This window comes from Nomascus leucogenys, chromosome 8 (genome assembly GCF_006542625.1).
Source record: "Nomascus leucogenys isolate Asia chromosome 8, Asia_NLE_v1, whole genome shotgun sequence".
NCBI classification, from domain to species: domain Eukaryota; kingdom Metazoa; phylum Chordata; class Mammalia; order Primates; family Hylobatidae; genus Nomascus; species Nomascus leucogenys.
Genome location: NC_044388.1, coordinates 88664445 through 88691685, shown reverse-complemented (window position 1 = coordinate 88691685; position 27241 = coordinate 88664445). Strand labels below are relative to the sequence as shown.

The window sequence follows — 27241 nt, the reverse complement described above, 5'->3', positions numbered from 1 at the left end:
GAAGCAGACGGCACCTGGAATATCGGGTCAGTCCTATCCTAATACTGCGCTTTTCCAACGGGCCTGGAAAACGGCACACTAGGAGATTGTGTCCCGCACCTGGCTCGGAGGGTCCTATGCCCACGGAGTCTCGCTAATTGCTAGCACAGCAGTCTGAGATCAAGCTGCGAGGCGGCAGCGAGGCTGGGGGAGGGGCGCCCGCCATTGCCCAGGCTTGCTTAGGTAAACAAAGCAGCCAGGAAGCTCGAACTGGGTGGAGCCCACCACAGCTCAAGGAGGCCTGCCTGCCTCTGTAGGCTCCACCTCTGGGGGCAGGGCACAGACAAACAAAAACTCTGCAAGAACTTCCACAGACTTAAATGTCCCTGTCTGACTGACAGCTTTGAAGAGAGTAGTGGTTCTCCCAGCACGCAGCTGGAGATCTGAGAACGGTCAGACTGCCTCCTAAAGTGGGTCCCTCACCCCTGAGCAGCCTAACTGGGAGGCACCCCCCCAGTAGGGACAGACTGACACCTCATTCAACCCGGTACTTCTCTGAGACAAAACTTTCAGAGGAACTATCAGACAGCTGAATTTGTGGTCTCACGAAAATCCGCTGTTCTGCAGCCACCGCTGCTGACACCCAGCCAAACAGGGTCTGGAGTGCACCTCTAGTAAACTCCAACAGACCTGCAGCTGAGGGTCCTGTCTGGTAGAAGGAAAACTAACAAACAGAAAGGACATCCACACCAAAAACCCATCTGTACATCACCATCATCAAAGACAAAAAGTAGATAAAACCACAAAGATGGGGAAAAAACAGACCAAAAAAACTGGAAACTCTAAAAAACAGAGCACCTCTCCTCCTCCAAAGGAACGCAGTTCCTCACCAGCAACGGAACAAAGCTGGATGGAGGATGACTTTGATGAGTTGAGAGAAGAAGGCTTCAGACGATCAAACTACTCTGAGCTACGAGAGGAAATTCAAAACAACAGCAAAGAAGTTAAAAACTTTGAAAAAAAATTAGAAGAATGGATAACTAGAATAACCAATGGAGAGAAGGGCTTCAAGGAGCCGATGGAGCTGAAAGCCAAGTTTCGAGAACTACGCGAAGATTGCAGAAGCCTCAGTAGCAGATGCGATCAACTGGAAGAAAGGGTATCGCTGATGGAAGATGAAATGAATGAAATGAAGAGAGAAGGGAAGTTTAGAGAAAAAAGGATAAAAAGAAATGAACAAAGCCTCCAAGAAATTTGGGACTATGTGAAAAGACCAAACCTACGTCTGATTGGTGTACCTGAAAATGATGGGGAGAATGGAACCAAGTTGGAAAACACTCTGCAAGATATTATCCAGGAGAACTTCCCCAATCTAGCAAGGCAGGCCAGCATTCAGATTCAGGAAATACAGAGAACGCCACAAAGATACTCCTCGAGAAGGGCAACTCCAAGACACATTATTGTCAGATTCACCAAAGTTGAAATGAAAGAAAAAATGTTAAGGGCAGCCAGAGAGAAAGGTCGGGTTACCCACAAAGGGAAGCCCATCAGACTAACAGCTGATCTCTCAGCAGAAACTCTACAAGCCAGAAGAGAGTGGGGGCCGATATTCAACATTCTTAAAGAAAAGAATTTTCAACCCAGAATCTCCTATCCCGCCAAACTAAGCTTCATAAGTGAAGGAGAAATAAAAACTTTACAGACAAGCAAACGCTGAGTGATTTTGTCACCACCAGGCCTGCCCTAAAAGAGCTCCTGAAGGAAGCACTAAACATGGAAAGGAACAACCGGTACCAGCCACTGCAAAAACATGCCAAATTGTAAAGACCATCGAGACTAGGAAGAAACTATAGCAACTAACGAGCAAAATAACCAACTAACATCATAATGACAGGATCAGATTCACACATAACAATATTAACGTTAAATGTAAATGGGCTAAATGCTCCAATCAAAAGACACAGACTGGCAAACTGGATAAGGAGTCAGGACCCATCAGTGTGCTGTATTCAGGAAACCCATCTCACGTGCAGAGACACACATAGACTCAAAATAAAGGGATGGAGGAAGATCTATCAAGCAACTGGAAAACAAAAAAAGGCAGGGGTTGCAATCCTAGTCTCTGATAAAATAGACTTTAAACCAACAAAGATCAAAAGAGACAAAGAAGGCCATTACATAATGGTAAAGGGATCAATTCATCAAGAAGAGCTAACTATCCTAAATATATATGCACCCAACACAGGAGCACCCAGATTCATAAAGCAAGTCCTGAGTGACCTACTAAGGGACTTAAACTCCCACACAATAATAATGGGAGATTTTAACACCCCACTGTCAGCATTAGACAGATCAACGAGACAGAAAGTTAACAAGGATATCCAGGAATTGAACTCAGCTCTACATAAAGTGGACCTAATAGACATCTACAGAACTCTCCACCCCAAGTCAACAGAATATACATTTTTTTCAGCACCACACCACACCTATTCCAAAATTGACCACATAGTTGGAAGTAAAGCTCTCCTCAGCAAATGTAAAAGAACAGAAATTATAACAAACTGTCTCTCAGACCACAGTGCAATCAAACTAGAACTCAGGATTAAGAAACTCACTCAAAACCGCTCTACACATGGAAACTGAACAACCTGCTCCTGAATGACTATTGGGTACATAATGAAATGAAGGCAGAAATAAAGATGTTCTTTGAAACCAACGAGAACAAAGACACAACATACCAGAATCTCTGGGACACATTCAAAGCAGTGTGTAGAGGGAAATTTATAGCACTAAATGCCCACAAGAGAAAGCAGGAAAGATCCAAAATTGACTCCCTAACATCACAATTAAAAGAACTAGAAAAGCAAGAGCAAACACATTCAAAAGCTAGCAGAAGGCTAGAAATAACTAAAATCAGAGCAGAACTGAAGGAAATAGAGACACAAAAAACCCTTCAAAAAATTAATGAATCCAGGAGCTGGTTTTTTGAAAAGATCAACAAAATTGATGGACCGCTAGCAAGACTAATAAAGAAGAAAAGAGAGAAGAATCAAATAGATGCAATAAAAAACGAAAAAGGGGATATCACCACCGATCCCACAGAAATACAATCTACCATCAGAGAATACTACAAACACCTCTATGCAAATAAACTAGAAAATCTAGAAGAAATGGATAAATTCCTCGACAAATACACCCTCCCAAGACTAAACCAGGAAGAAGTTGAATCTCTGAATAGACCAATAACAGGTTCTGAAATTGTGGCAATAATCAATAGCTTACCAACCAAAAAGAGTCCAGGACCTGATGGATTCACAGCCGAATTCTACCAGAGGTACAAGGAGGAACTGGTACCATTCCTTCTGAAACTATTCCAATCGATAGAAAAAGAGGGAATCCTCCCTAACACATTTTATGAAGCCAGCATCGTCCTGATACCAAAACCTGGCAGAGACATAACCAAAAAAGAGAATTTCAGACCAATATCCTTGATGAACATTGATGCAAAAATCCTCAATAAAATACTGGCAAACCGAATCCAGCAGCACATCAAAAAGCTTATCCACCATGATCAAGTGGGCTTCATCCCTGGGATGCAAGGCTGGTTCAACATACGCAAATCAATAAATGTAATCCAGCATATAAACAGAACCAAAGACAAAAACCACATGATTATCTCAATAGATGCAGAAAAGGCCTTTGACAAAATTCAACAACCCTTCATGCTAAAAACTCTCAATAAATTAGGTATTGATTGGACGTATCTCAAAATAATAAGAGCTATCTACGACAAACCCACAGCCAATATCATACTGAATGGGCAAAAACTGGAAGCATTCCCTCTGAAAACTGGCACAAGACAGGGATGCCCTCTCTCACCGCTCCTGTTCAACATAGTGCTGGAAGTTCTGGCCAGAGAAATCAGGCAGGAGAAGGAAATAAAAGGTATTCAATTAGGAAAAGAGGAAGTCAAATTGTCCCTGTTTGCAGATGACATGATTGTATATCTAGAAAACCCCATTGTCTCAGCCCAAAATCTCCTTAAGCTGATTAGCAACTTCAGCGAAGTCTCAGGATACAAAATTAATGTACAAAAATCACAAGCATTCTTGTACACCAATAACAGACAAACAGAGAGCCAAATCATGAGTGAACTCCCATTCACAATTGCTTCAAAGAGAATAAAATACCTAGGAATCCAACTTACAAGGGATGTGAAGGACCTCTTCAAGGAGAACTACAAACCACTGCTCAATGAAATAAAAGAGGATACAAACAAATGGAAGAACATTCCATGCTCATGGGTTGGAAGAATCAATATCGTGAAAATGGCCATACTGCCCAAGGTAATTTATAGATTCAATGCCATCCCCATCAAGCTACCAATGACTTTCTTCACAGAATTGGAAAAAACTACTTTAAAGTTCATATGGAACCAAAAAAGAGCCCGCATCGCCAAGTCAATCCTAAGCCAAAAGAACAAAGCTGGAGGCATCACGCTACCTGACTTTAAACTATACTACAAGGCTACAGTAACCAAAACAGCATGGTACTGGTACCACAACAGAGACATAGATCAATGGAACAGAACAGAGCCCTCAGAAATGATGCCACATAGCTACAACTATCTGATCTTTGACAAACCTGACAAAAACAAGAAATGGGGAAAGGATTCCCTATTTAATAAATGGTGCTGGGAAAACTGGCTAGCCATATGTAGAAAGCTGCAACTGGATCCCTTCCTTACACCTTATACAAAAATTAATTCAAGATGGATTAAAGACTTATATGTTAGACCTAAAACCATTAAAATCCTACAAGAAAACCTAGGCAATACCATTCAGGACATAGGCGTGGGCAAGGACTTCATGTCTAAAACACCAAAAGCAATGGCAACAAAAGCCAAAATCGACAAATGGGATCTCATTAAACTAAAGAGCTTCTGCACAGCAAAAGAAACTATCATCAGAATGAACAGGCAACCTACAGAATGGGAGAAAATTTTTGCAACTACTCATCTGACAAAGGGCTAATATCCAGAATCTATAATGAACTCAAACAAATTTACAAGAAAAAAACAAACAACCCCATCAAAAAGTGGGCAGAGGACATGAACAGACACTTCTCAAAAGAAGACATTTATGCAGCCAGAAAACACATGAAGAAATGCTCATCATCACTGGCCATCAGAGAAATGCAAATCAAAACCACAGTGAGATACCATCTCACACCAGTTAGAATGGCCATCATTAAAAAATCAGGAAACAACAGGTGCTGGAGAGGATGTGGAGAAATAGGAACACTTTTACACTGTTGGTGGGACTGTAAACTAGTTCAACCATTGTGGAAGTCAGTGTGGCGATTCCTCAGGGATCTAGAACTAGAAATACCATTTGACCCAGCCATCCCATTACTGGGTATATACCCAAAGGACTATAAATCATGCTGCTATAAAGACACATGCACACGTATGTTTATTGCGGCACTATTCACAATAGCAAAGAGTTGGAACCAACCCAAATGTCCAACAACGATAGACTGGATTAAGAAAATGTGGCACATATACACCATGGAATACTATGCAGCCATAAAAAATGATGAGTTCGTGTCCTTTGTAGGGACATGGATGAAACTGGAAAACATCATTCTCAGTAAACTATCGCAAGGACAAAAAACCAAACACCGCATGTTCTCTCTCATAGGTGGGAATTGAACAATGAGAACTCATGGACACAGGAAGGGGAACATCACACTCCGGGGACTGTTGTGGGGTGGGGGGAGGGGGGAGGGACAGCATTAGGAGATACACCTAATGCTAAATGACGAGTTAATGGGTGCAGGAAATCAACATGGCACATGGATACATATGTAACAAACCTGCACATTGTGCACATGTACCCTAAAACCCTAAAGTATAATAAAAAAAAAAAAAAAAGAATGACACACGCAACTTCAGAATACCCATTTCTTCAAGCATGTATGCCACCTTTACCAACACAGAAATGCTGGGACATAAAGCAAGTCTCAACATTTCAAAGGATTAAATAATTCAGAATATGATCTCTAATATAAGTAGAATAAAATGGAAATAAATTACAAGAAAATAATTTGACAAGCAATTATATACTTCTAAATAATAAGTATATTATTTAGTATAATACAAAAATATATATATGTATAGTATACATAAAATAATTCTTTCTGGTAAAAGAAAAAAAAATCAGTGAGAATTAGAAAATATTTCCAACTGAATGATAATGACAATACATGTCAAAGTTGTGGGATGCAGTTATTGCCTAAAGAGAAAATAACAGGATTTAGTGCATAAACTACAAAAGAAGAAAAGTTGAGTATCAACTGTACCAAGAAATTTCTAAGAACAATAAACCTATCCAAAAAAGTAGAAGGAAGGAAACACTACAATTAAGAACATAAATCAATAAAATGGGAAAGAAATTTATAACAAAAAGTAATGTAAGAGATGGATTTGAAAAGACTGATAAACTAGCAAGAAAAAGAGAGAAGGCACAAATTATTGCACCAGAAATGAAAAACATGTTAATTATCACTATAGATCCTACAAATAGTAAAAAGACAGTAAAAAGATACTATGAACAACTTGATTATGTCAATCAATTTGAAAATTTGGATAAAATGGACAAATACCTAGAAAAGCCACAACTCACCAAAACTGAATAAGAAACAAAGTTTGAATAGTCTTATACCCATTACAGAAATGGAGGCCAGATGCAGTGGCTCAGGTCTGTAATCCCAACAGTTTGGGAGGCTGAGGTGGGTGGATAACTTGAGCTCAGGAGGTTCAGACCAGTGGCAAAGCTCCGTCTCTACCAAACATACAAAAAAATTAGGCAGGTGTGGTGGCATGCACCTCTGGTCTCAGCTACTTGGGAAGCTGAGGTGAGAGGATGGCTTGAGCCTGGGAGGCAGAGGTTGTAATGAACCGAGATTGCACCACTGCACTCCAGCCTCGGTGACAAAGCCAGACCCTGTCTCAAAAAAAAAAAAAAAAAAAAAAAAAAAAAAAAAAAAAAAAAAAATATATATATATATATATATATATATATATATATATATATATATATACATACACACGCACGCATGCACAATAAAGAATCTCAAAATAAAACTTCAGGTTCAGATGGGTTTCACCAGTAAATTCTTCCAACTGCCAAACTCTGCTAGTGAACAGAAAAAGAGGGAACACTCACTTCTTTTATAGGACTGCATAACTTTTATATAAAAATAAGCCAAGAAAAATACAATAAAACAAAATTATAGGCCAACTGAGCTCATAAACACAAACACAAACATCTTCAACACACTATGAGAAAACAGAATCCCTACCTCACATCATAAACAAAAAAAAATTCCAAATGGATCATGACTTAAATGTGACTGATAAAACAATGAAGGAAGGAAGGAAACATAGGAGACCAGCTTTATGACCATGGGATAATCACACATTTTTAAATAGGACATCAAAATCACTACACCTAAAGTAAAAGATTGATCAAAATCACTACCCCAAAAGTAAAAGGTGGATAAACAGAATTCCACTAAAATGAAAAACAGACATTTATCACAATGCAGCATTAAGAGGTGAAAAGGCAAGCCATACAGTGGCAGAAGATGTTGTAGTACATTCACCTGAAAAATCATTTAGAAGGACAAACCCCCATGACACAAGTTTACCTATGTAACAAACCTGCCCATGTACCCTTGAACTTAAAAGTTTTTTAAAAAGGAAAAAAATCATTTAGAAGGGAGACTGTCCAATTAAAAATGGACAAAACGGCCAGGCGCGGTGGCTCATGCCTATAATTCCAGCACTTTGGGAGGCCAAGGCTGGCGGATCACCTGAGGTCAGGAGTTCAAGACCAGCCTGGCTAACATGGTGAAACCCTGTCTCTACTAAAAATACAAAAAAATTAGCTGGGCATGGTGGTGTGCACCTGTAATCCCAGCTACTCGGGAGGCTGAGGCAGGAGAATCGCTTGAACCCAGGAGGCGGAGGTTGCAGGGAGCCAAGATTGCACCACTGCACTCCAGCTTGGGCAACAAGAGAAAAACTCCATCTGACAAAAAAAAAAAAAAAAAAAAAAAGGACAAAATACGAATGGGCCTTGCATAGAAATATTAATATTCCAGGAAACATAAATTAAAATACACTCACCAAAATGTCTAAAATGGAAAACGAAATCTGCAAATATCAAGTGATAGTGAAGATATGGAGCAACAGGAACACTCTTGCTAAGTTGGTACAAGCGTCAATTTGTGCAACCACTTTGGACACTAATATAGACAGTATCTACTAAAGTTGAACACACACCAATTCTATGACTCAGTAATCCTACACCTAAATATATACCCAACAGAAACATGTACATATCATGAATGTATGAGTGTTCATAAAAGCATAATAGTACAACAAATAATAAATGGCCTCAAACTGGAAATAACCCTAGGACCCCATAAACAATGGTATGCATATAAAATTATAAAATATTTATACAATGAATTATTATACAACAGTGACAAGGAGTGGACTACTGGAGTGAACTGTATGCAAAAGCATGGAAGAACGCCACAAACATAATGTTAAGCAAAAGAAGCCAGACACAGAAGAGTATATTGAAAGGGTCCATTTATGTAATTAAAAAACAGATAAAATGACTCTATGGTGAAGTCAGTGATTACCTTAGGGAGGTAAGGGAGGGCACATGAGGGAAGCTCCTGGGGTTCGGGTAATATTCTATGTCTCCCTCCAGGTGGTGGTTACAGCAATATATTAGCTTCACAAAAATTAATCAAGCTATACTTCAGTAAGTATAATAAGTACTTCAATAAGTATTGTATAATTCAATCAGAAAACATTTAAAAATCCTTAAAAATTCCTTTACAAATGTATATGCAAACCTAATAAATGAAGAGTTATACCATGAACCTAGATGGGAAGACTCAATATTATAAAGATATTTAATTTCTTCAAGTAATCTTTAAGTAAATGTAATTCTAATTAAAATCCCTCCTTTTTCTGTTGTTACTTGTTAGGGTGTTTCAAAAGTTTAAGAAAGTAAATATGTAAGAAAAGGAAGGCAATTTCAAATACAATTGGGAGGACTTGCCCTAAAAAAAAAAAAAAAGTATCATAACACCACTATAATTTAAATTGTAAATTACTATTTGTAAGTTAGTATTCATAAGAAATAGACAAATAGATCATTGCTACAGAAGATAATCCAGAAAAGGTCTGCAAATATGCAAACTGAGGGTATAATAAAGACTCTAATTCAAATTGTTGGGGAAAGATGGATTCTTCAATAAATGGTATAATTGGTTGAGCTGGAAAAGCAAAAACAAAAGCAAATTTAGGTACCTGTTTCATAACACACACAAAATCCACATATCTAAATGGCTTTTTTTAAAAAAAAAAAGCTGTTTCCTTAAAGAAGACAGATTTTCATGATTTTGGGATTGAGGAAAGAAAATCTTTCTCAGCACAACACAACACAGAAGGTATAAAATATAGATGATTAGATGTGAAAAAATTTGGAAAATCCTGCACTGAACAAATTTTAAAAGGCACTAAGCATAACTGGAGAAAATACTTATAAAACATAAACCAAGGACATATGAAAAGCTCCTACAAACCAACAGGAAAAATAACTCGCTAGCAAAAGGGCCCAGGATATGACAGGCAATTATTCACAGAACAAATACAAATAACAAAATGCATTAAAAAATAGGCATTATAATTAAAATGAGATATATTTCATTTGCCAGATTATCAAAAATACAAAAAGGTCCATATCTAAATGTTGGCCAGGCTGCTGGGAGTTTGCATTCTCAGCCAATACTGAATGATGTCTACATCAGTACAACTTTTCGGTGGGTAATTCTGACTAAATGCAGAAATACACAAGTGTGCAAAGATAAATGAACAAAGATGATCACCAAAACCCATCAGGAGATGAATGATTAAATAATTGTGCATATATATATATATATATATATATTTACATGCGGTCATTAAAAATTGTGTTACCCTTCTACATGCTAACATGAAAACAGTTCCACAATATGTTAATTTAAAAAGAAAAATTCACTCTAGGACAATATGCACAGCAAGATTCCAATTTTTATATGAAAAATAAAATGATTTATAATTATGTAGAAAAAATTTGGAAGGAGACACATCACATTGGTTAGTGATTAGCTCCATGGGACTTAAAGTTTTGCAATATGAACATATTATATTTGCAAGTAATAAAAATCAATAGGACTTTGGAAATGTATATATAAGAAAAATAAATAAAATGTTCTTTTTATTTAGCCCAGGAATTCCTCTTTTAGAAATGTATCTGAAGGATTTAATCAGATAAGTGTGCAAAAATGTATCCTCAAGGATGTTCTTTAAGGCAAAGTTATAAAAGCAAAAAACTGGAAACAAATCCAATCTAACAACAGCATTATAAAATATATTTTGGCACATCTGCGCAATGGAAAAATATGTAGCTACATAACAATCTACTTTCAAAAACTAAAGATCTCTTACAAACGTACAAAATGGTAAATACAACTAGATTAGTTTTTGAAGTATATTTTTGTAAGGAAGCAGTCCAAAATAAAACATCAAAATGTTAAATGTTCTTATCTATAGGTAATAAGAGTCCTGTGATTTTTATTTCTTATTTGGTATTACTATTTAGCAATTATTAATAATAAATGTCTATTTACTGCCTTAGCATTTTTAGAGCATTATAAATCTTAACAAAGCAAATGGTGGTTTTACTTCCTTTTTTTTTTTTTTTTTTGAGACAGGCTCTTTGCTCTATTCCCCAGGCTGGAGTGCAGTGGCGTGATCACGGCTTGCTGCATCCCCTATCTCCTTTCCTGGGCTCAAACAATCCTCTTGCCTCAGCCTCTCTAGCAGCTGGGACCACAGGTGCGCACCACCACACTAGACTAATTTTAAAATTTTTTGTAGAGATGGGGTCTCACTATGTTGCCTGCCTAGGCTGGTCCTGAACCCCTGGGCTCAAGTGATCCTGCTGCCTTGGCCTCCCAAAGTGCCAGGACTGCAGGTATGAGCCACCATACCTGGCCTTCCATTTTTTTATTCGATGGTTCAGTCTAAACATGTTTGCCATCAAATTCAGTGTTTGCTTTTAAAATTATCTTTTGAGATGATCTATCACCAACATTAAGCGTTTTATACATATTAGCCATTTTAGTCACATCAAATCCTCTTCAAAAGATAATGAATAAATTGAAAATAAATAAGACTTCAAAAAAGGAAAACATTATTTGATTTGTAGTTATTACTCAACTTGAATTCTGATATTCTTTCCCTAGCAAGGAAATAAAGTTTGTCACATTTTAAGTGTAAAACTTGCAAGCACACTTAAAGATGAGTTCCTCGTTTAAGTACTATGAAAATATAAAGGTGTAACTACCTGTAATTTTATATAATCTATCATCATACAAAAATACAGCCATTGTTTCTATTTGGAATATTCAACTGTGAATAAAGACTGGTGGACTATTCGGCCATGAAAGAAAAACATTTGCATTTCTGCAAAGTAATTTTGTATGAGAGATGTTGAATTTTCAGATGTTTTAACATGTTTTTTCATTATTAAATGATTTTAGTTACACAAAAAATGTGTCTGAAGTTAACCAACTTAATAGTTTTGGAGAACCATTCCTATTCGGCTCAAAGAACACTGTAATATGTGCTAAAGGTAATAAATGGTACATGGAGAATTATATCTGACTAAAATGATTCTCCTAAAAATAAGTAATTTTAGAGCATGGCATCTCCTTAGCTTGGTATAATTTAAAAATTTTTTTAATTATTTTTTAAAATGGAAAGTCCCCCTTTGTTGCCCAGGCTGGTCTCAAACTCCTGGCTTCAAGCGATCCTCCTGCCTTGGCCTCCCAAAGTGCTGGAATTACAGGCATGAGCCACTGTGCCCGGCCTCAGCTTAGTATAATTATGCACCTATTTAAGAAGTGTCTGACAAGGAGATTACTGGAGGTAAAGAAAAATGGCCAACAGAACTCCACACAAAAACGAGTGAGTTAACTGTTTGCAGTGGGGCTTTCTTTTCTATTAACAGGATTTTCAGGCTTGGGGCTCCAGGAAGCCTACGATTAATTCAACTGTAGATCCTTTACTAAAGGATTGTTGCTACCCTATGAACTGTGTTGGCACAGTCACATGTGCAATGCTTCCCCTTCCAGGGCTTCCCCCCAACTTCAGTGGTTAGAAACACCGCACACGGGCTGCTTGGCTCCATCTGCATTGACTGTATATCCTGAGGCCAGTGCACAATGTCCAGGTCAACAACATGTTTTTCAAAATGTGGTTTAACTTGTTTGTTGTAGCTACAAAAATCAGCCAGCTTTGCAGAAAACAATTTATTAAATGAATGAAGACTGGTCATCATGCCCAAATACAGACAAAACACTGTGACTCAAGCATGCTCTCATTATAGAGACACTGTTGACACTCATTAGTTGACTTTATTGGATTGCTTTTCTTATTTCCATAAGTTTTAGGCTGTACCAACAAATGTCAAAAACAATAGAAAATTACACTACATCAGAGGCAAACATTATACACACAATGGAATAAACTAGACATAAAACTAGATTTTTATTTAGAGCACAAGTACACAGACAAATACGAAGCAAAAACAGTGAGCTGACAAAGATGAGAACATCTTAGTGTAAAAAATCAGTGAGCAGCAAAATAAAGATGAAACTGAGAGTACTCTTAACAAAAAATTCTATTATTACAAATATTGACAGGCAGCAGATTATCTGACCAAAAGCATCAGTCACATATTTGACACAGTAATTTCCCTCTATTGCAATTCACCTTTCTCCTCTTTCACAAACTATAACTGTAGCAGCTTTTAAAAAGTTGTAAAATATGATTTGAGAGAAACAGGCGCACGTGCTTTTTTCATGTTAATCAGTTAAAAGCCAAGTGGCCAGAAAAAGTATATAAAAATAACAATCTATCAAATTTGGGGAAAAGTAAATGCACCCTCAAAGAACACTACTATATTTTTTCAAATAGCAGAGTTAATCTGTTGAAACAATTTTCTCTAAGTATTAATTGTGGTTATTGTATTTCTAAGCAGATGCCTGGTCTTCAATTATAGTGACTAAATTGATAAATCTTTTTATTCCCAATTAACTTCCAAGGGATAGAGTAAAACTGAAAGAAAGCTTAAACACAATCTTCAGATTTATAAGAAGGATGGAAGACCTTGTTGAATACAGCATTCATTCTATTAAACCATGAAAGTTCTTCATTTTAATAGATAAGTCATACATAGTCAATCTGTTGAATCTAAAACCCTTTCAATCATCTTCCCACAAGGTTTCAGGCCTACCGGGTTAGAGTTACATTTTCAGGCTACAACATAAAAGGTACAAACTATTACTGACCATGGGGTTAATCTAGCAAATCTACTTTTAACTTTGGCAGTGAAAACATTTAAAATTATGGGAGAAATTGGAAACTCTATAAATTAGAAACCTAATAAATATATATATATATTTGATTTAAAAATTGCCCGAGGCAAAAAGGCCTCAGGACAGAAATATAAAATGTACGTAAGACCCAAAGGTGGGAAATAAATCCAAGAGCAGGTCTCAAATAAATGTGCCCACTGCTAAATTGTTAATCATCAGGATATATCATGCCATAATCTTTGGTGTCCAAAATATAAAAGGAATTCTTGGTACAAAGGCTCTGCCTGAAAACCTCTGATGTAGGAATCAAGAAATACTTCTGTGTGACTCTGGAGGCCAATGGACAGAGGTAGAACTTCTTTAGACCACACATAATTAAATTTATTTTTATTGCTTTATCACCTCATGGAGGGGCAAATGTCTACAGCATATTCTAGAGAAGAGGCTCACAGTTAAAATCTGCCTTTGTTTTCCTTTAAGCAAAGAAGTGGTGGGGACCTTGATGAATTAGTTTCGATAATCTTAGAATTAAATCAGTAATTTCATCAGCAATGTGTCCAAATACAGCATTGGCTGTTGCTGCAAATCTGACAGTCACACAGAAAGTTTCTATGTAATTCAGGAGATCACCCCTTTATTAAAGGAATCTTGTAATTATAAGCCCATTGAACTGACAGAAGGAAGCCCTGCACCAAGTGTGGAGTTCTCGCAAAAAGGCTCTTCAGGAAGCAGCCTTCTTTTCTTAACACTTTATGACAGCTTCCCCCTACTCATTTTAAGAGTATGAATAAAAGTATAGTGGCATTTCCCCCATATTAAATTTTAACAATGTGTAGTAGAGTCAATCTGTTGAAACAATTTTCTCTTTACTTTCAGTTTGTTTGGAATGCTGTGGCAAGATGGAAACACCAGGTACCAAACTAGACAGGTGGGCATGAAAAAATCCTGATGGCCATAAGGCAACAAAGTATGTTAAGTAAGTCTGTGTAAATGCTGAATGTAAAAGTTAACAAGTGGGAACTGTGAGGTTTCAATGGTTCTTAATAAAGGAAATAAAATTACTGAATATTCTTTTTTTCTTTTTTCTTTTTTTTGGGGGTTGGAGCCTCGCTCCCTCACCCAGGTTGAAGTGCAGTGGTGTGATCTCAGATCACTACAACCTCCACCTCCCGGGCTCAAGTGATGCTCCTGCCTCAGCCTCCCAAGTAGCTGGGACTACAGGTGTGAGCCACCACATCCAGCTAATTTTTGTATTTTTAGTAGAGACTGGGTTTCGTCATGTTGGCCAGGCTGGCCTCGAACTCCTGATCTCAGGTGATCCGCCCGCCTCAGCCTCCCGAAGTGCTCGGACTGCAGGTGTGAGTCACCATCTCCAGCCTGAATATTCTTATTAAATGAAATTCAAACAATAAGCCATGATAACCAACAAAAATAATGTATGCACCTCATAGTCCTCTGCTATTACACTGTTCAGCCTAAAAATATCCAGATCAAGGGAAATTCTACTGCTCGTCATTCGATTGTTCTGTAAGATACTCAAATATCAAAAGAAAAAAATATTAAAATTCTAGAGGAGAGAGTATTAGAAAAGTTCAGAATTCTTGCTTTCTTTCTCTTTTTGCAAATGTTTTTTGCTTTCAAAGAGCTCGGAAAGTGTTGAAGAAAAGCTGACCTGGCCTGGAATTATAAATATGACACAAGACTTTCAAGTTTGGCACCACTTTGACAACTACAATATTTCCTTCCGTAGAGGCCACTAAGTGCTGGCTCAAAATATTAAACAATGAAGTACATAGTTACTTAAGTCACACATAGAAATGTTGACTGGCACAGCCTTTTAACACAGTTTTTCAGTTTAACTACAATAAGTGATAGCAGCAGTGGTTAACAACTCCACATCGACACCACAAACACACATATGAAAGAGCACCTATAACAACATGCAAAATCTCAACATCACTGAATATTACACAATGCATAGAAATCGTAATGATTTTTGGCAAGGTGTTTTTTTTTTTGTAACAAATGCTTTATAAAACAAAAGTTATTTTGTTATAAATGCTGTTTAAAAAGTTGTAACAATCTAATGGGTTATAGATATAAAAGTTCAGTTAGATAAAGTTAATCTGAGTTGGTTAATACTAAACATGGACCTCCTACTTCATCCAATATAAATAAACAATTATAAATTAATATCTAGTGGAAGTACACTAAGGGATTTATAAAAGAATTACAGAAAATAAATGGACATAAAAATCACTAAAATACAGTATACACAATTACTGTTAGGAATCTATATTGCTGATATCTTCCTAATTCTACTTATCATAAACAATGCCAAAGCATTTTCAAAGCTCTTATTGAAATGAATGTGTAATGGTAAAAATGCTGTCTAATTCCAGTGTAATATCAAGACAAACATTAGAAGTCTAACATAATTCAACGTTACAAAAAAAAGACAAATCACACTGTACCTTTTTAAAAAACATCTAAAATTTGAACTTTTTTCAACTATGATCTGGTAAATATGATTTGTAAAATAAAAATTTGTGAAATGTTTAAATATTTATGCTTGAGTTCCTTTTCAGAAGAGTAAGCAAGATGAGAAAAACAAATAATTTGCATTTAAGTAAGTTTGTATTTCTACATCTACTTATTGTAGGCCTCTTTCCTTAGTTACCGTTTTTCCCCTTTACTATCTCTAAATAAATTTACTTCAGAAACTTCCTAATTATGTTGATAGAAATTTGATCCTTTTGACTGAGGATATGTCCCAAAACTTTAAATATGATTTTTAAAACTTGCCAGACTAAAAAATATTGTGGGTTGCATTCAGAACCAGTAGTATAGATGCCATGTAGCTTGATATCCAAGTGAATATCAAATTAAGCAAAAATGTATTTTTGTTCATAATCTATAACTAGGATCGATATTCTTGAAGACTGTAGTTTCCCCTCCATAACTGAAAACTAAATATAAATTGGGTAGGCTGAGAGATGTTCGTTAGAATCAAAGAACAATTACATTTACAGATTTTCCTATCAAACTCCAAAAAGAAAAGTTGCTATAACTAAGATGTAACACAACACAATGAAAAGTGAAATGTCACATTCAAGAACAGCCTATTGGAACTTGGCAGCTTGAATCTACTCCTAAGAGAAATTTGTGGGTTTTAAAAACAATTAAAATTTGGAAAACAAGAAGTAGAAATATAGGGTTATTTTTCCTCTCTAAACTCTACCTATGGACAGGAAGTCAGGGTGCCTGGTTCTAGTCCTGGCTTTAACCCTAACAAGGGAAAGCTCACACCCTAACAGGGTGTGAGCACCTGGGCATTCACCTCCTTTCTCTGGGGATTGCCTCTTTTGTAAAAGAAGGGTGGATTAGGCCAGAGCAGTGGCTCATGCCTGTAATTCTAGCACTTTGGGAGGCTGAGGTGGGGGGATCACTTGAGTCCAGGAGTTTGAGACCAGCCTGGGTAACACAGTGAGATCCTATGTCTACAAAAAATTTTTAAAAATTAGTCAGCCATGGTGGTATGAACCTATAGTCCCAGCTACTCGGGAGGTTGAGTTGGGAGGATTGCTTGAGCCCAGGAGTTCAAGGCTGCAGCGCCACTGCACTCCAGCCTGGACAACAGAGCAAGACCCTGTCTCGAAAAACAAATAAATAAATAAAAAGGCAGATTAACTGTTTCCAATTTTATTTTCAGCTAGCACACCTGAAGGATGCATTCCAGAGGGAAGAGCAGCTCAGTCAGTCTAGTGAGTCTCAAAGAAGGAGGGGAGGGGGTAGGAAACATGAGACCTCTGGGGAATTTGTTTGAGGTTGTGTTCTCTTGGCTATTTCTATCTCCTTGCTCTCCCTACTCCCCACCTACATGAGGACGTGGTGACTGCTACTCTTCACAGCATTGAAAATCACTGGGCTAGATGATCTCTTGGGTCCTTTCCAGATCTAGCCTCTATGACTAATAATTCAACAAAGACAATGGTTTACATTAACACTCAGACCTAATTAATATTCTAATCAAACTGGGACTCTGACCTAATTAATACTCTGGTTCTAATTCAAAAAAGTCATTGTTTACATAAGAACTCAATTTAAGTATATTAAAATGCCATTAAAAAATAATTTTCAAGCTTTTGCTCAGCTTTGGCAGGCCCAACTGGTCAATTTACAAACAGGCTGGACCATGAGGAATTTTAAATGTCTTCCTTTTCTGTTTAGAAAAGTAAAATTAGAGTTCTTGGTACTTCATCAATATCATCTCTTCTTTTGTTGTTAATTTACTAGAAATACACCAACTGCCAACAGGATATCTGTGATGTATTTCTTTATTCCAGTTCTATTTGATGGCAAGGATCTCTAAGACTATCCTAGCTTCATCACTTTGCTTTATGAAAGGCTATGCACTCAATATCATCTTAACCAGATCCAAGTGGGAAGGGAAAGCAATGTTTGATACCATGCATTAAACAACGACTGAGGATGCCCTTGCCAATGTGCATTTCTTAACTGATCACTGTCTATCTGTACCATATTGTATGGTAGATGTACAGAGACATATCTTGTATAATAATAGAATTCTATTTGGGAAACATTTATTAAGCTGATAGAGAACTTGCTAATTCTTTCAGTACTTATAACTATTTTTTAATGAATGAATGCTTTAAAAGATATCTTGCTCCAAGAAATTATACATTCCCCTTGACTTTCCTCCCTAGGCTTAGGTATTTATTTCTTCTATCATATGGGAGAGAGTTTTTATTTACAGGTGCTTAGTATTACAGCTTTATTTTGGCCAGAGAAATAAGGATCAAAATACACCTTTCCTATAGATAAAGAAAATCAGTCAGAAGAAAGCTGATTAAGATCGGAAGTGTCTGTCTCACATTAAACTGCAGATAGTCGAACCAGAAAAAATCTGAATAGGTTCACAGTCTACCTCTAATTCATACTTAGTATCTGGTCAATGGCAATCAATACTGGCTTATAGGCAGTCCCTCTGCCTAGACCCTCCTCTTCCCTGCCTGAATTATAAAGGACTCTCTTGAAATTGGGGTTTTGGCTTTAACTGGGGTAAAAATAAATTATACACATATACACACTTGCCTCTATGACAAAGTTAGGTGTTTTTTAGAGTGACACAAACTTCTGCTCTCTGCTGGTAACCAGGGGTAAACAAATTGCTTAATATCTCATCTCAAAATACTACAGTAATGGCGCCTAAATAATGTTGTGCTAACATTGATCTCAATCAATGAGGAGTTGAATTAATATTGATGATTTTATTACACCTGGGATTTCATTTATAATTTATAACTTCAGAAGGTCTACAGAAGCACAGCAAATCACTTCTTGAACAAGTAGCTACAGCAGAAAAAGAGTGCTTAATGGGATCTGGATCTAATTTCAGATATGGATGCTCTTACATATTAACTGTGATATGGGCAAGCCATTTGACTTCTCTGGATTTCCTCCATTATAAAAGGGAAATAATAATACTTATCTAATGGGACTATTGTGAGAATTAAGTGAAACAACTTATAAAGCACTCAGTACAATGGCACATTGTCAATGCTCAAGAGATGATAGTCATTGATGACAGATCTGCATATTCTGATGCATATGTGCACCTACATGAACACAGTAGATGGTACAGAAATGCCTTCACTTTATTGATTTTAAAACAGGCTCTAAGAAAGATTCTCCAGAAAATACTCAAAGCAGCATTATGTATTCCGCAGCGACCAACATATTCAATGAATAAATAATGGATAAACTGCATGAGTACAAAGTAGTTTGGAAAACTATGCAAAATAGTATTAGCATAGAGTTTTTTGCTGGGCTCTCAAAAATGAACTTTTATTACAATGTCTTTTATGAATTCTTTGAGAGCAGGGACTATTTCATGTATCTTTATACCCTTCCAAGTTTGGCCCCTAGCTGTTCAATAAATATTTGTTGATGTGACTACAAATTTTCATCTCAATAAAGTCATTGATTTCATGACATCTGGAAGCTAAGCCATATGATTTAGTCAAGTAAATGCTATGAAAGTTTCAGCTAACAATAATCTAATTGAAAAACCAAAGAGATCAAATGTATGCTAGAAGATTTTCAGACTACCCTTTGTAGAACAGGCAGTGATTTAACATAGGGAAAATTTAACCATAGGGAAAAATAATTATAAATATCCTAAATTATTGATACATATTTATAAGTCATATTCAGACCAGCCCTAATAACCACGATATCAAATGGAATCTAGAATAAGCTGTCTTGAATAAATATCCTAACTCTAACTTTTTCAAACATTGTAGTTTTTTTTTAAATAACAGGCTAGCATCTATGGTTTTCAAGAGTCACTCACATGAATACGGTAGAAAGACCAAATTATGCAGCTATGTCATACAAATGCTGACAGTGTTCAGTGTTTTTGTTGTAGACAGTGCAAAACTTTCAGTCATGTGAGGAACACTGGAGGGTTTCTTACATGACATTACATTGATCTTAAAGTGTAAGCACTGCAAATATGGCTTTATTTGAGCCACAGGATTGCCTGAAAAGGCAGCACATTCAGTTGTAGTGAACACCTGCTGGACTGTTGATTTTTTGCTGAAGTATACATGCAATTTTGACATCTGCCTCTGCCGCACCATGATTTTTTCTTAATATTCCAAATAATAAAAATGGCATCTGGCAGTGCTATCTCCTCAGTATCATTTAGACAAAAACACAAAATTTAGAGGTAGTTGTAGATTTTTCATAATGTAATTAACTCCAAGAGATAACGCCAGCACTTTGGGAGGCCAAGGCAGGAGGATCTCTTGAGGCTAGGAGTTCAAGACCAGCCTGGGCAACACAGTGAGACCCTATCTCTACAAAACATTAGCCGAGCGTGATGGTGTGCACTTGCAGTTCCAGCTATTTGGGAGGCTGAGGCGGGAGGATCTCTTGAGCCCCGGAGTTTGAGGTTGATAGTGAGCTATGACTGCACCTCTGCACTCCAGCCTGGGCGACAGAGCAAGACCCTGTCTCTATTCAAACAAACAAACAAAAAAAGACTGATATTGTAATTTGGCTAGGCTTCTACCAAGCCATTATTCAGAAAACAGTTTTCTGAAACTAAAAGTCACGATGTTCCTATTTGGTTTGAGTTATCACAGAAAAATATAAATAAATAAAAATAATTCACATTCTCAATTTAATTGTGTTCTTCTAAATGAAGATGCAATATGATTAAGCAGGACAAAGATTTTCATTTTAGTACCTCAATAAACACAGATAGGGAACTGACATTTTCCAGTTCTGCTTTCACAGTGCATGCTGACTACTCTTCTTCCTTAAGACAAACTTACTGTGCTGTCAGAAACATATCAAAAATTTAGAAACTATGTCAATTAAAAATTAAATGCACCATAACATTTTAAGTGTTTTACAGAGACCTTTTTTTAAACATGAGAGTTTAAGAGTTCTTAAACTAGTAGGCTGTCTGATGCCATAAGCACTAACTATAGAATAAGGAGAACAGGAAGCTTTTGTAAAGAGAACTGGGAGAAAGAGGCTCTGTGGCTCCAAATGTATGGGTGTGGGAGAGGACTAGAGGACGTGCTGCCACCATGGAAGATCACTCAGCATTCCTTTTGATCAGACATCCTTCAGAGATGTTAAGACACTGTGTCCCCAGCTCTGGATCAAACCACTGGAAATTAATGATGAGCTGGTACTGAGAAACTTAAATAGAAAAAAACTCTGGAGTGAAATGACAGACTGCCATTTCTTTAGCTATGACCTAATTGACTTATCTTGACCTGACCATAAAATGAAGATAACTCACCTTTTCAAAGTTGCTGAAAAGATTAAGATAATGTATACAGAAATAAATATGTAAGTATTGCAATATGTCAAAAGAAATATTTGCCAAAATGTTAACAGTAGTTATCTTTGGCTAGAAGACTTATGAGTATGTATTTTGTTTTCTTTATCCTTATCTGTGTTTTCCTATTTTTTTTAACGATTAGTAACTATGACTTACATATGTGATCCATGTAAGTCACTTAGCACAGTGCTGGCTCAAAAATGGCAGCTTTCATCATTATCAGTACAAAAACATAAAGCAAGACATTCTCTGCCCTTTCTTCTTGTTTCTGGATGTATAAATGAATACTTCTCTATGGAGGAAAAGTCATGAACATGAGGTTAATTCCACCACACAAAGTCCACAGCTGACTTCCCACTCCTGAGCCAGATGAAAGGTCACAGCTTAGAGGAACGGGTCTTGATGTGCTTATGACTTGGTGTTGGAAGGAGTTCCCTGACCATAGGAGAGCTCAGCTCCGTGATGATTTAGCAAAGCAATTCAGAATGAAATTTGTCCTGGTTATACACTAAATTAATGTACAAAATACCACCTACCTTACTAGCTAATGTGAATTATGAGGATGCCTTGAAGAACAAATATTTCCCAATAGAATTCCCAGGTCCAACAAAACAATCAAGATTTGGAGTTTATGTGTGTTGCTGATTATAGAGAATAGGACCTAGCTCAGCTTTACTGTGGCTCTAATGTCTAAATTTATTTTATTTTTGAAATATCTTAACTAATAATTCACCACAGGCATCAAGACTTGAAAACAAAGACCTTGGAAAAACTGCCACAAATGTTTAACCAAAATTATTATAATAATTGCAGGATATCACAGATAAATGCATTTATATTTACTATAGAAAAATCTCGCACATTTTCAAGAATGCTTTGAATTCAGCAAAATCTGGTAACAAAATATTGTTACCTAAAATGAGTGCCAATATTCCTTGGATCTCAATTACAGAGTCAAATACACAGCCCTGCCTCAGGAGAAAAGAGACTGTTTAATGCTTCTAAGTAAATAATTCAGGGAATATGAACTTTGAAGAGGATGAGTTTTTTTGTTGTCTCGACTACTGCTTCTAGATTTTTAGTAGGACTTTCCACCCTTTACCTTCTTTATACGCAATCTAATGCTTGGCAACATTTTCAAAGCTTTGGTAGGCTTAAATTTCTTGTCAAACTTCATTTATACCCATTTCTTAGGGACAAAAAAAGAAACATTCTTTCCAAGTTCAAGCACAATAGTTAAAATGAGCTACGTAACAGTCTTTTTAGCCACAATATTATAATTTGCATATTATTTTAAAATCATGTACCTCCCAAAAAGAATGGCACCTTTATTCCCTCCTTCTACCCTTTCCCCCCCAAAAGAAAAGATGTTAGCTAAACATCTAGATTTTCGTACATTGTAAAAAATGAGGCACAGGAGCTAAAACTCTAAGTTAAAAAAGAGAAGATGTAAATAATTTGATGTTGAGCTTATACAACACTTTCATATTCTGGATCTAGCTGAATACAGTTTTGCGTCAGCAGTAAAGTTAATGTATCCTCTTAATATAGAATTTTAAAAATTAAAAAAATAAAGCCATTTATTAAGGAGACAAAAAATGGGAGCTGGGGTGGGAAGGAAAAGCAGGAGTTGAGGATGCAGGCATGTAAGTCTAGGATGACTCTCAATTTCCTTTTTGACAGTTTTTAAAAAACAGAATTCCCTCTCTACTTTGTGTTGCCTGAGAACCACATATGGTTTTGTAAAGTCCGTAATAGTAATTACATTTGATCACCCACAAGTACATTTGTCTTAAGCCTATAAATACTATGTTAGTAATACTAAATTATCTCCATTGGCTTATTTGTAAAAAGAAAAATATATTATATATTTATATTTTTATAAAGTGAATTAACACTGAGGGCACAGGAAGGGGAATGAGAAGCGGTGTATAATCACAGTTTCTCTGGACACAGTAACCAAACTGGAGTCTTGCTCAAGCCACCTGGTCAAGCGGTGTCTGAGGAAGAGTCATAGGAGGCGGAAACGATGAAATTGCCATTGTTGGAGTGGCCGGCCACTGACTGGGCAGCCTGCTGGCTCAGATTGTTACAGATCAGCACGAGCTGGTTGCTCTGGGCTTCGGACAAGGTGCTGCAGCTCTGATACACACTGAAGTTGGTTTTCCTGCCGGGGATGTTGCCCTTCTCACACATGGTCTTCACCATCTTGGCCAGCTTGTTCTTGCCAAGGGCCTGGCAGTTGTACCAATGCAGAGCCGCCAAGTTCACGACTGGCTTGATGGATAAGTAGAAAGGGGCATCCTCATAGCGCATGGCGGGAGGTCGCCGCTGGGCATACTCCTTATAGTCCTGGACAGGGCAGGTCTGTGGGGCGTGCTGGGTGGCATACACACGGGAGTCTGTCCCCCCTCTCTTGGTTTTGGCATTCAGGTCTCCAGTGTCCTGACCCATCCACTCCAAGTACTCCAGACCCGTCTCTGTTACCCGGAGCCGGATATCACCCCATTTTAAGGTAGATCCATGGAAGCCTGTGCAATGCCCAAAAGCTTTTGTGTTGTTGAGCCAGACTAGGTTGAGCAAACCCTCGGGATTATATCGGCTTAGCAGTCCTCTTTTCCGCAGGATGAGCTCGTCAGCAAAGGTGAGCTTCATGGACTTGTGTGGCTTATTTCCTTTTCCTTTACAGCGGAGTTCAATTTGCTTCTGCTTCAGGGCCTCTTGGGAACGCTTGAATTCCTTATCCCTGGTGATGCTGTAGCCATACCTGTGTTCTTTTAGGTACCTTTCAAGCCCACACTGGTAATTGGCCAAGCTGTTGGGTTCGTATTCGGACCCATCCTTCTGCCTGGCATCAACAAAGAAAGAGGCAAGGTAGGCATCCAACTCCTTGCAAGGGATGACATAAATCTCTCTTGTTTCAGAAGGATACTTGGAGATGAGGAACTCACGGAAATTGCGGAGCGCGGTCTGCGTGCTCCGGATGGTTTTCTCGTTCTGCTCCCTGCTGAGCTCAGCTGCTCTTTCATCCTGGTCTGCAACAAATTGGGGGGGGAGGGATAGAGAGGGTGTTGATGAGTTCAGACAATGCACTTTCTACTCTGAAATAAAGTTTCCTTTTATAATGACAAGGGAAAGGAGGAATCAATTTTACAGAGATCACTGATAAATGTTATTTACATACCTGTCACATTATAATAGCCAATTTCAGTTTCACAAATGATCTACTAGACAAGCATATGGCCCATTACAAGCAAAATGGGCTTCCTATGTCACGGGCACATAGTTTAGCGCATGAAGGTTTGTCGAAAGAGAGAGATTAGAGACAGCCTTCGCTTTAGGAAAAATGTGGGACAGAAATGTGCTATTTATCCTACTGCAGCGTGCAAGGGCCCCATGAGCGCTGACAAACTCATTCCGAATCACTTCATTTGTGAACACAGAGGTTGTACTGGTTCCATTTTATTGAATTAAACTAAAATATCTGTATTTGTTATTTTAATGCATCACTAAAAATCTGTATTTAATAATGACAAAGCAGATCTTTTATGGCAGTTAATTAAATACTTGTTCTTCTACAGCAATTCGGGTAAACATAGTTTATAAGCATTCTGCATGTAATTGCAGGGCATTTGTAATAAGTGATGAATGGAAGTATTTGGTATTTTGGAGGGTAATGAGGATAAAACATCATAGCTATAAAGACAGGACAGTTACATTTGAATTAGGCTATTATAGTCAAGATGTAAAGAACGGGGTATGTCTCCAGGATCCACTGTTTCTTTTTATTACTTTATTATTTGTACTCTGCTACCAAGGACTTGAGGTGCCTCTTTCTGTTTTGGATCATCCATGATTAAGTAATGCTGTCCTAGAATAGCTGTCGTCACAGATTCCTGTGCTTCAGAATCATCCAGGATGCTCGATCAAAATGCAGATTACCACGAAGCAGGTGTAGGAATCTGTATCTTAACCAGCATCTCTATGTTCATGATGAGGTCTGAGAGAATACATTCTGAGAAACGAAGTTCTAGTGCTTGTGTCCTAGGCAGGAAATCTTACTCTATTTTCACCAATTTTTAAATAATAGTTAAGTTCAATTATATCATTTACATGGTTTCATTTCAGTAAAATGTAATTTAAATTTAGGATCTTAACATTAACAATAAAATATTTTGTCAAAAATCACCACTATTATGTTAGACATGGTCTGGTGAAACTCAAAAGAGAAACCCTAAAGAAAGCATACAAATTAAAAAAACAAAAAACAAAAAACAGGCTACCCTATTGACTGTTGAGAGGCAAATACAGAGGTTAATTTCAAACAACATAAAATATGTAATTTCTGATTTCTAAAGTATAAGGTAAAAGTATTTTGTTTATCTTAATTATGTTATCTAGAAAAACATTACATTAACTTGTAAGATTGTTTAGTGGAAGTCTTTGTAATTACCACATCCAATGATAAAATTTCTAATATGCTGAATTTTATTTACACACTACTTTTTGTATTACTATACATATATATGAATAGCCATGTTATTTTAAAATGACAATCATAGGGCATTATTGCCAAAATCCACATAACTTTATAAAATAATATAAACTAAAAATTCACTAGTTACCTATTTTTATAGGCACATTTTGAGGGATCACATTTCCAAAATTCAAATATACAAAAGTAAGTTTTATGCTCCAATACACTTAACTTTTAGCCATGCTATTTTCTTCCAGATGAAATTGTTTATCTATTAACAATAAAGGTGTTTATCTTTCCATCAAAAACATGGAAGCCACAGGTTGAATGTAACCATTTGACATGCTGGCTTCCTTGACTGTTTACATGGAAAGCCAAAGGGGCCAGCACATCTGTTTTTCTTGGCTACTTGTTCAAATATCTATCACAGCAGTCTTCTAACTTCAAACGAAGATTTTCTAAGAAATAAACAGTCACAGACAACTTTGGGAGAAAAATTTCCAGGTTCTCAACTTTCACATGGGATCTTTAAAAAACTTTCTTGTCTGAGATGTAGACCGAGTTTGTACGTGTTGCCATCCCAAACCTACTACGGTACATACTCTGGGGTGTATTGATTTATAAATTTTGTTTGGCTCCTCAAAGTCAAAAGATTTTGATTTTTACCCATTAGCATTTCCTGTCTTTAAATAATTAAACCCATAACATTTCCTGTCTTATGCATATTTTGACAAAGGTGAAATCTACCATTAGAAACAGTGTTTGGGGCCTGAACGAGGTGTTCTGAATTTAGGACATATGAAGGGTTATATGTTAGTGAGGTTGATTCTTCTAACTAGAACTAGAATATTCTGCAGAACTACCAAAAAGCTCAAGATAAAGTAGCAGCTTAAAATTTTATTAATTTCTTTCAGATGATTCAGTGTGCTTTTTATTCACAAGGTATTTAATATTATCAAATCATATCATGAAATACTGATTCTAGGTACAGTTGCTCCTCTTTTTTTTTTTTTTTTTTTTCTGAGACAGAGCCTTGCTCTGTCACCCAGGCTGGAGTGCAATGGTGCGATCTTGGCTCACTGCAACTTCCGCCTCCTAGGTTCAAGCGATTCTCCTGCCTCAGCCTCTCAAGTAGCTGGGATTACAGGCACCTGCCATCATGCCTGGCTAATTTTTCTATTTTTGTAAAGATGGGGTTTCACTATGTTGGCCAGAATGGTCTTGAACTCCTGACCTCAGGTGATCCGTCTGCCTTGGCCTCCCAAAGTGCTGGGATTACAGGCATGAGCCACCATGCCCGGCCTCCTCCTCTTCATTTTATAAAATATTCACTGTTTCCTATCTCCTTTTTTATAAAAGTAAATTGATTGAAACATGTTGAAAAACCT

The 27241-nt window shown here is 37.0% G+C and overlaps 1 protein-coding gene across 3 annotated transcripts in view; it reads right to left on the bottom strand.

Moving 5' to 3' along the window:
* The window catches only part of KIAA1958 (KIAA1958 ortholog), a 178069-nt gene that overhangs the window by 24422 nt on the left and 126406 nt on the right, over positions 1-27241 (bottom strand). Inside the window, exon 3 of one of the 3 annotated variants that reach the window (XM_030817630.1) lies at positions 24328-24411. The exons of the other annotated variants lie outside the window; for them this stretch is intronic. Coding sequence (XP_030673490.1) covers positions 24328-24411 — 84 coding nt within the window. The remainder of the gene's footprint in view (positions 1-24327; positions 24412-27241) is intronic. 3 annotated transcript variants of the gene reach the window in all.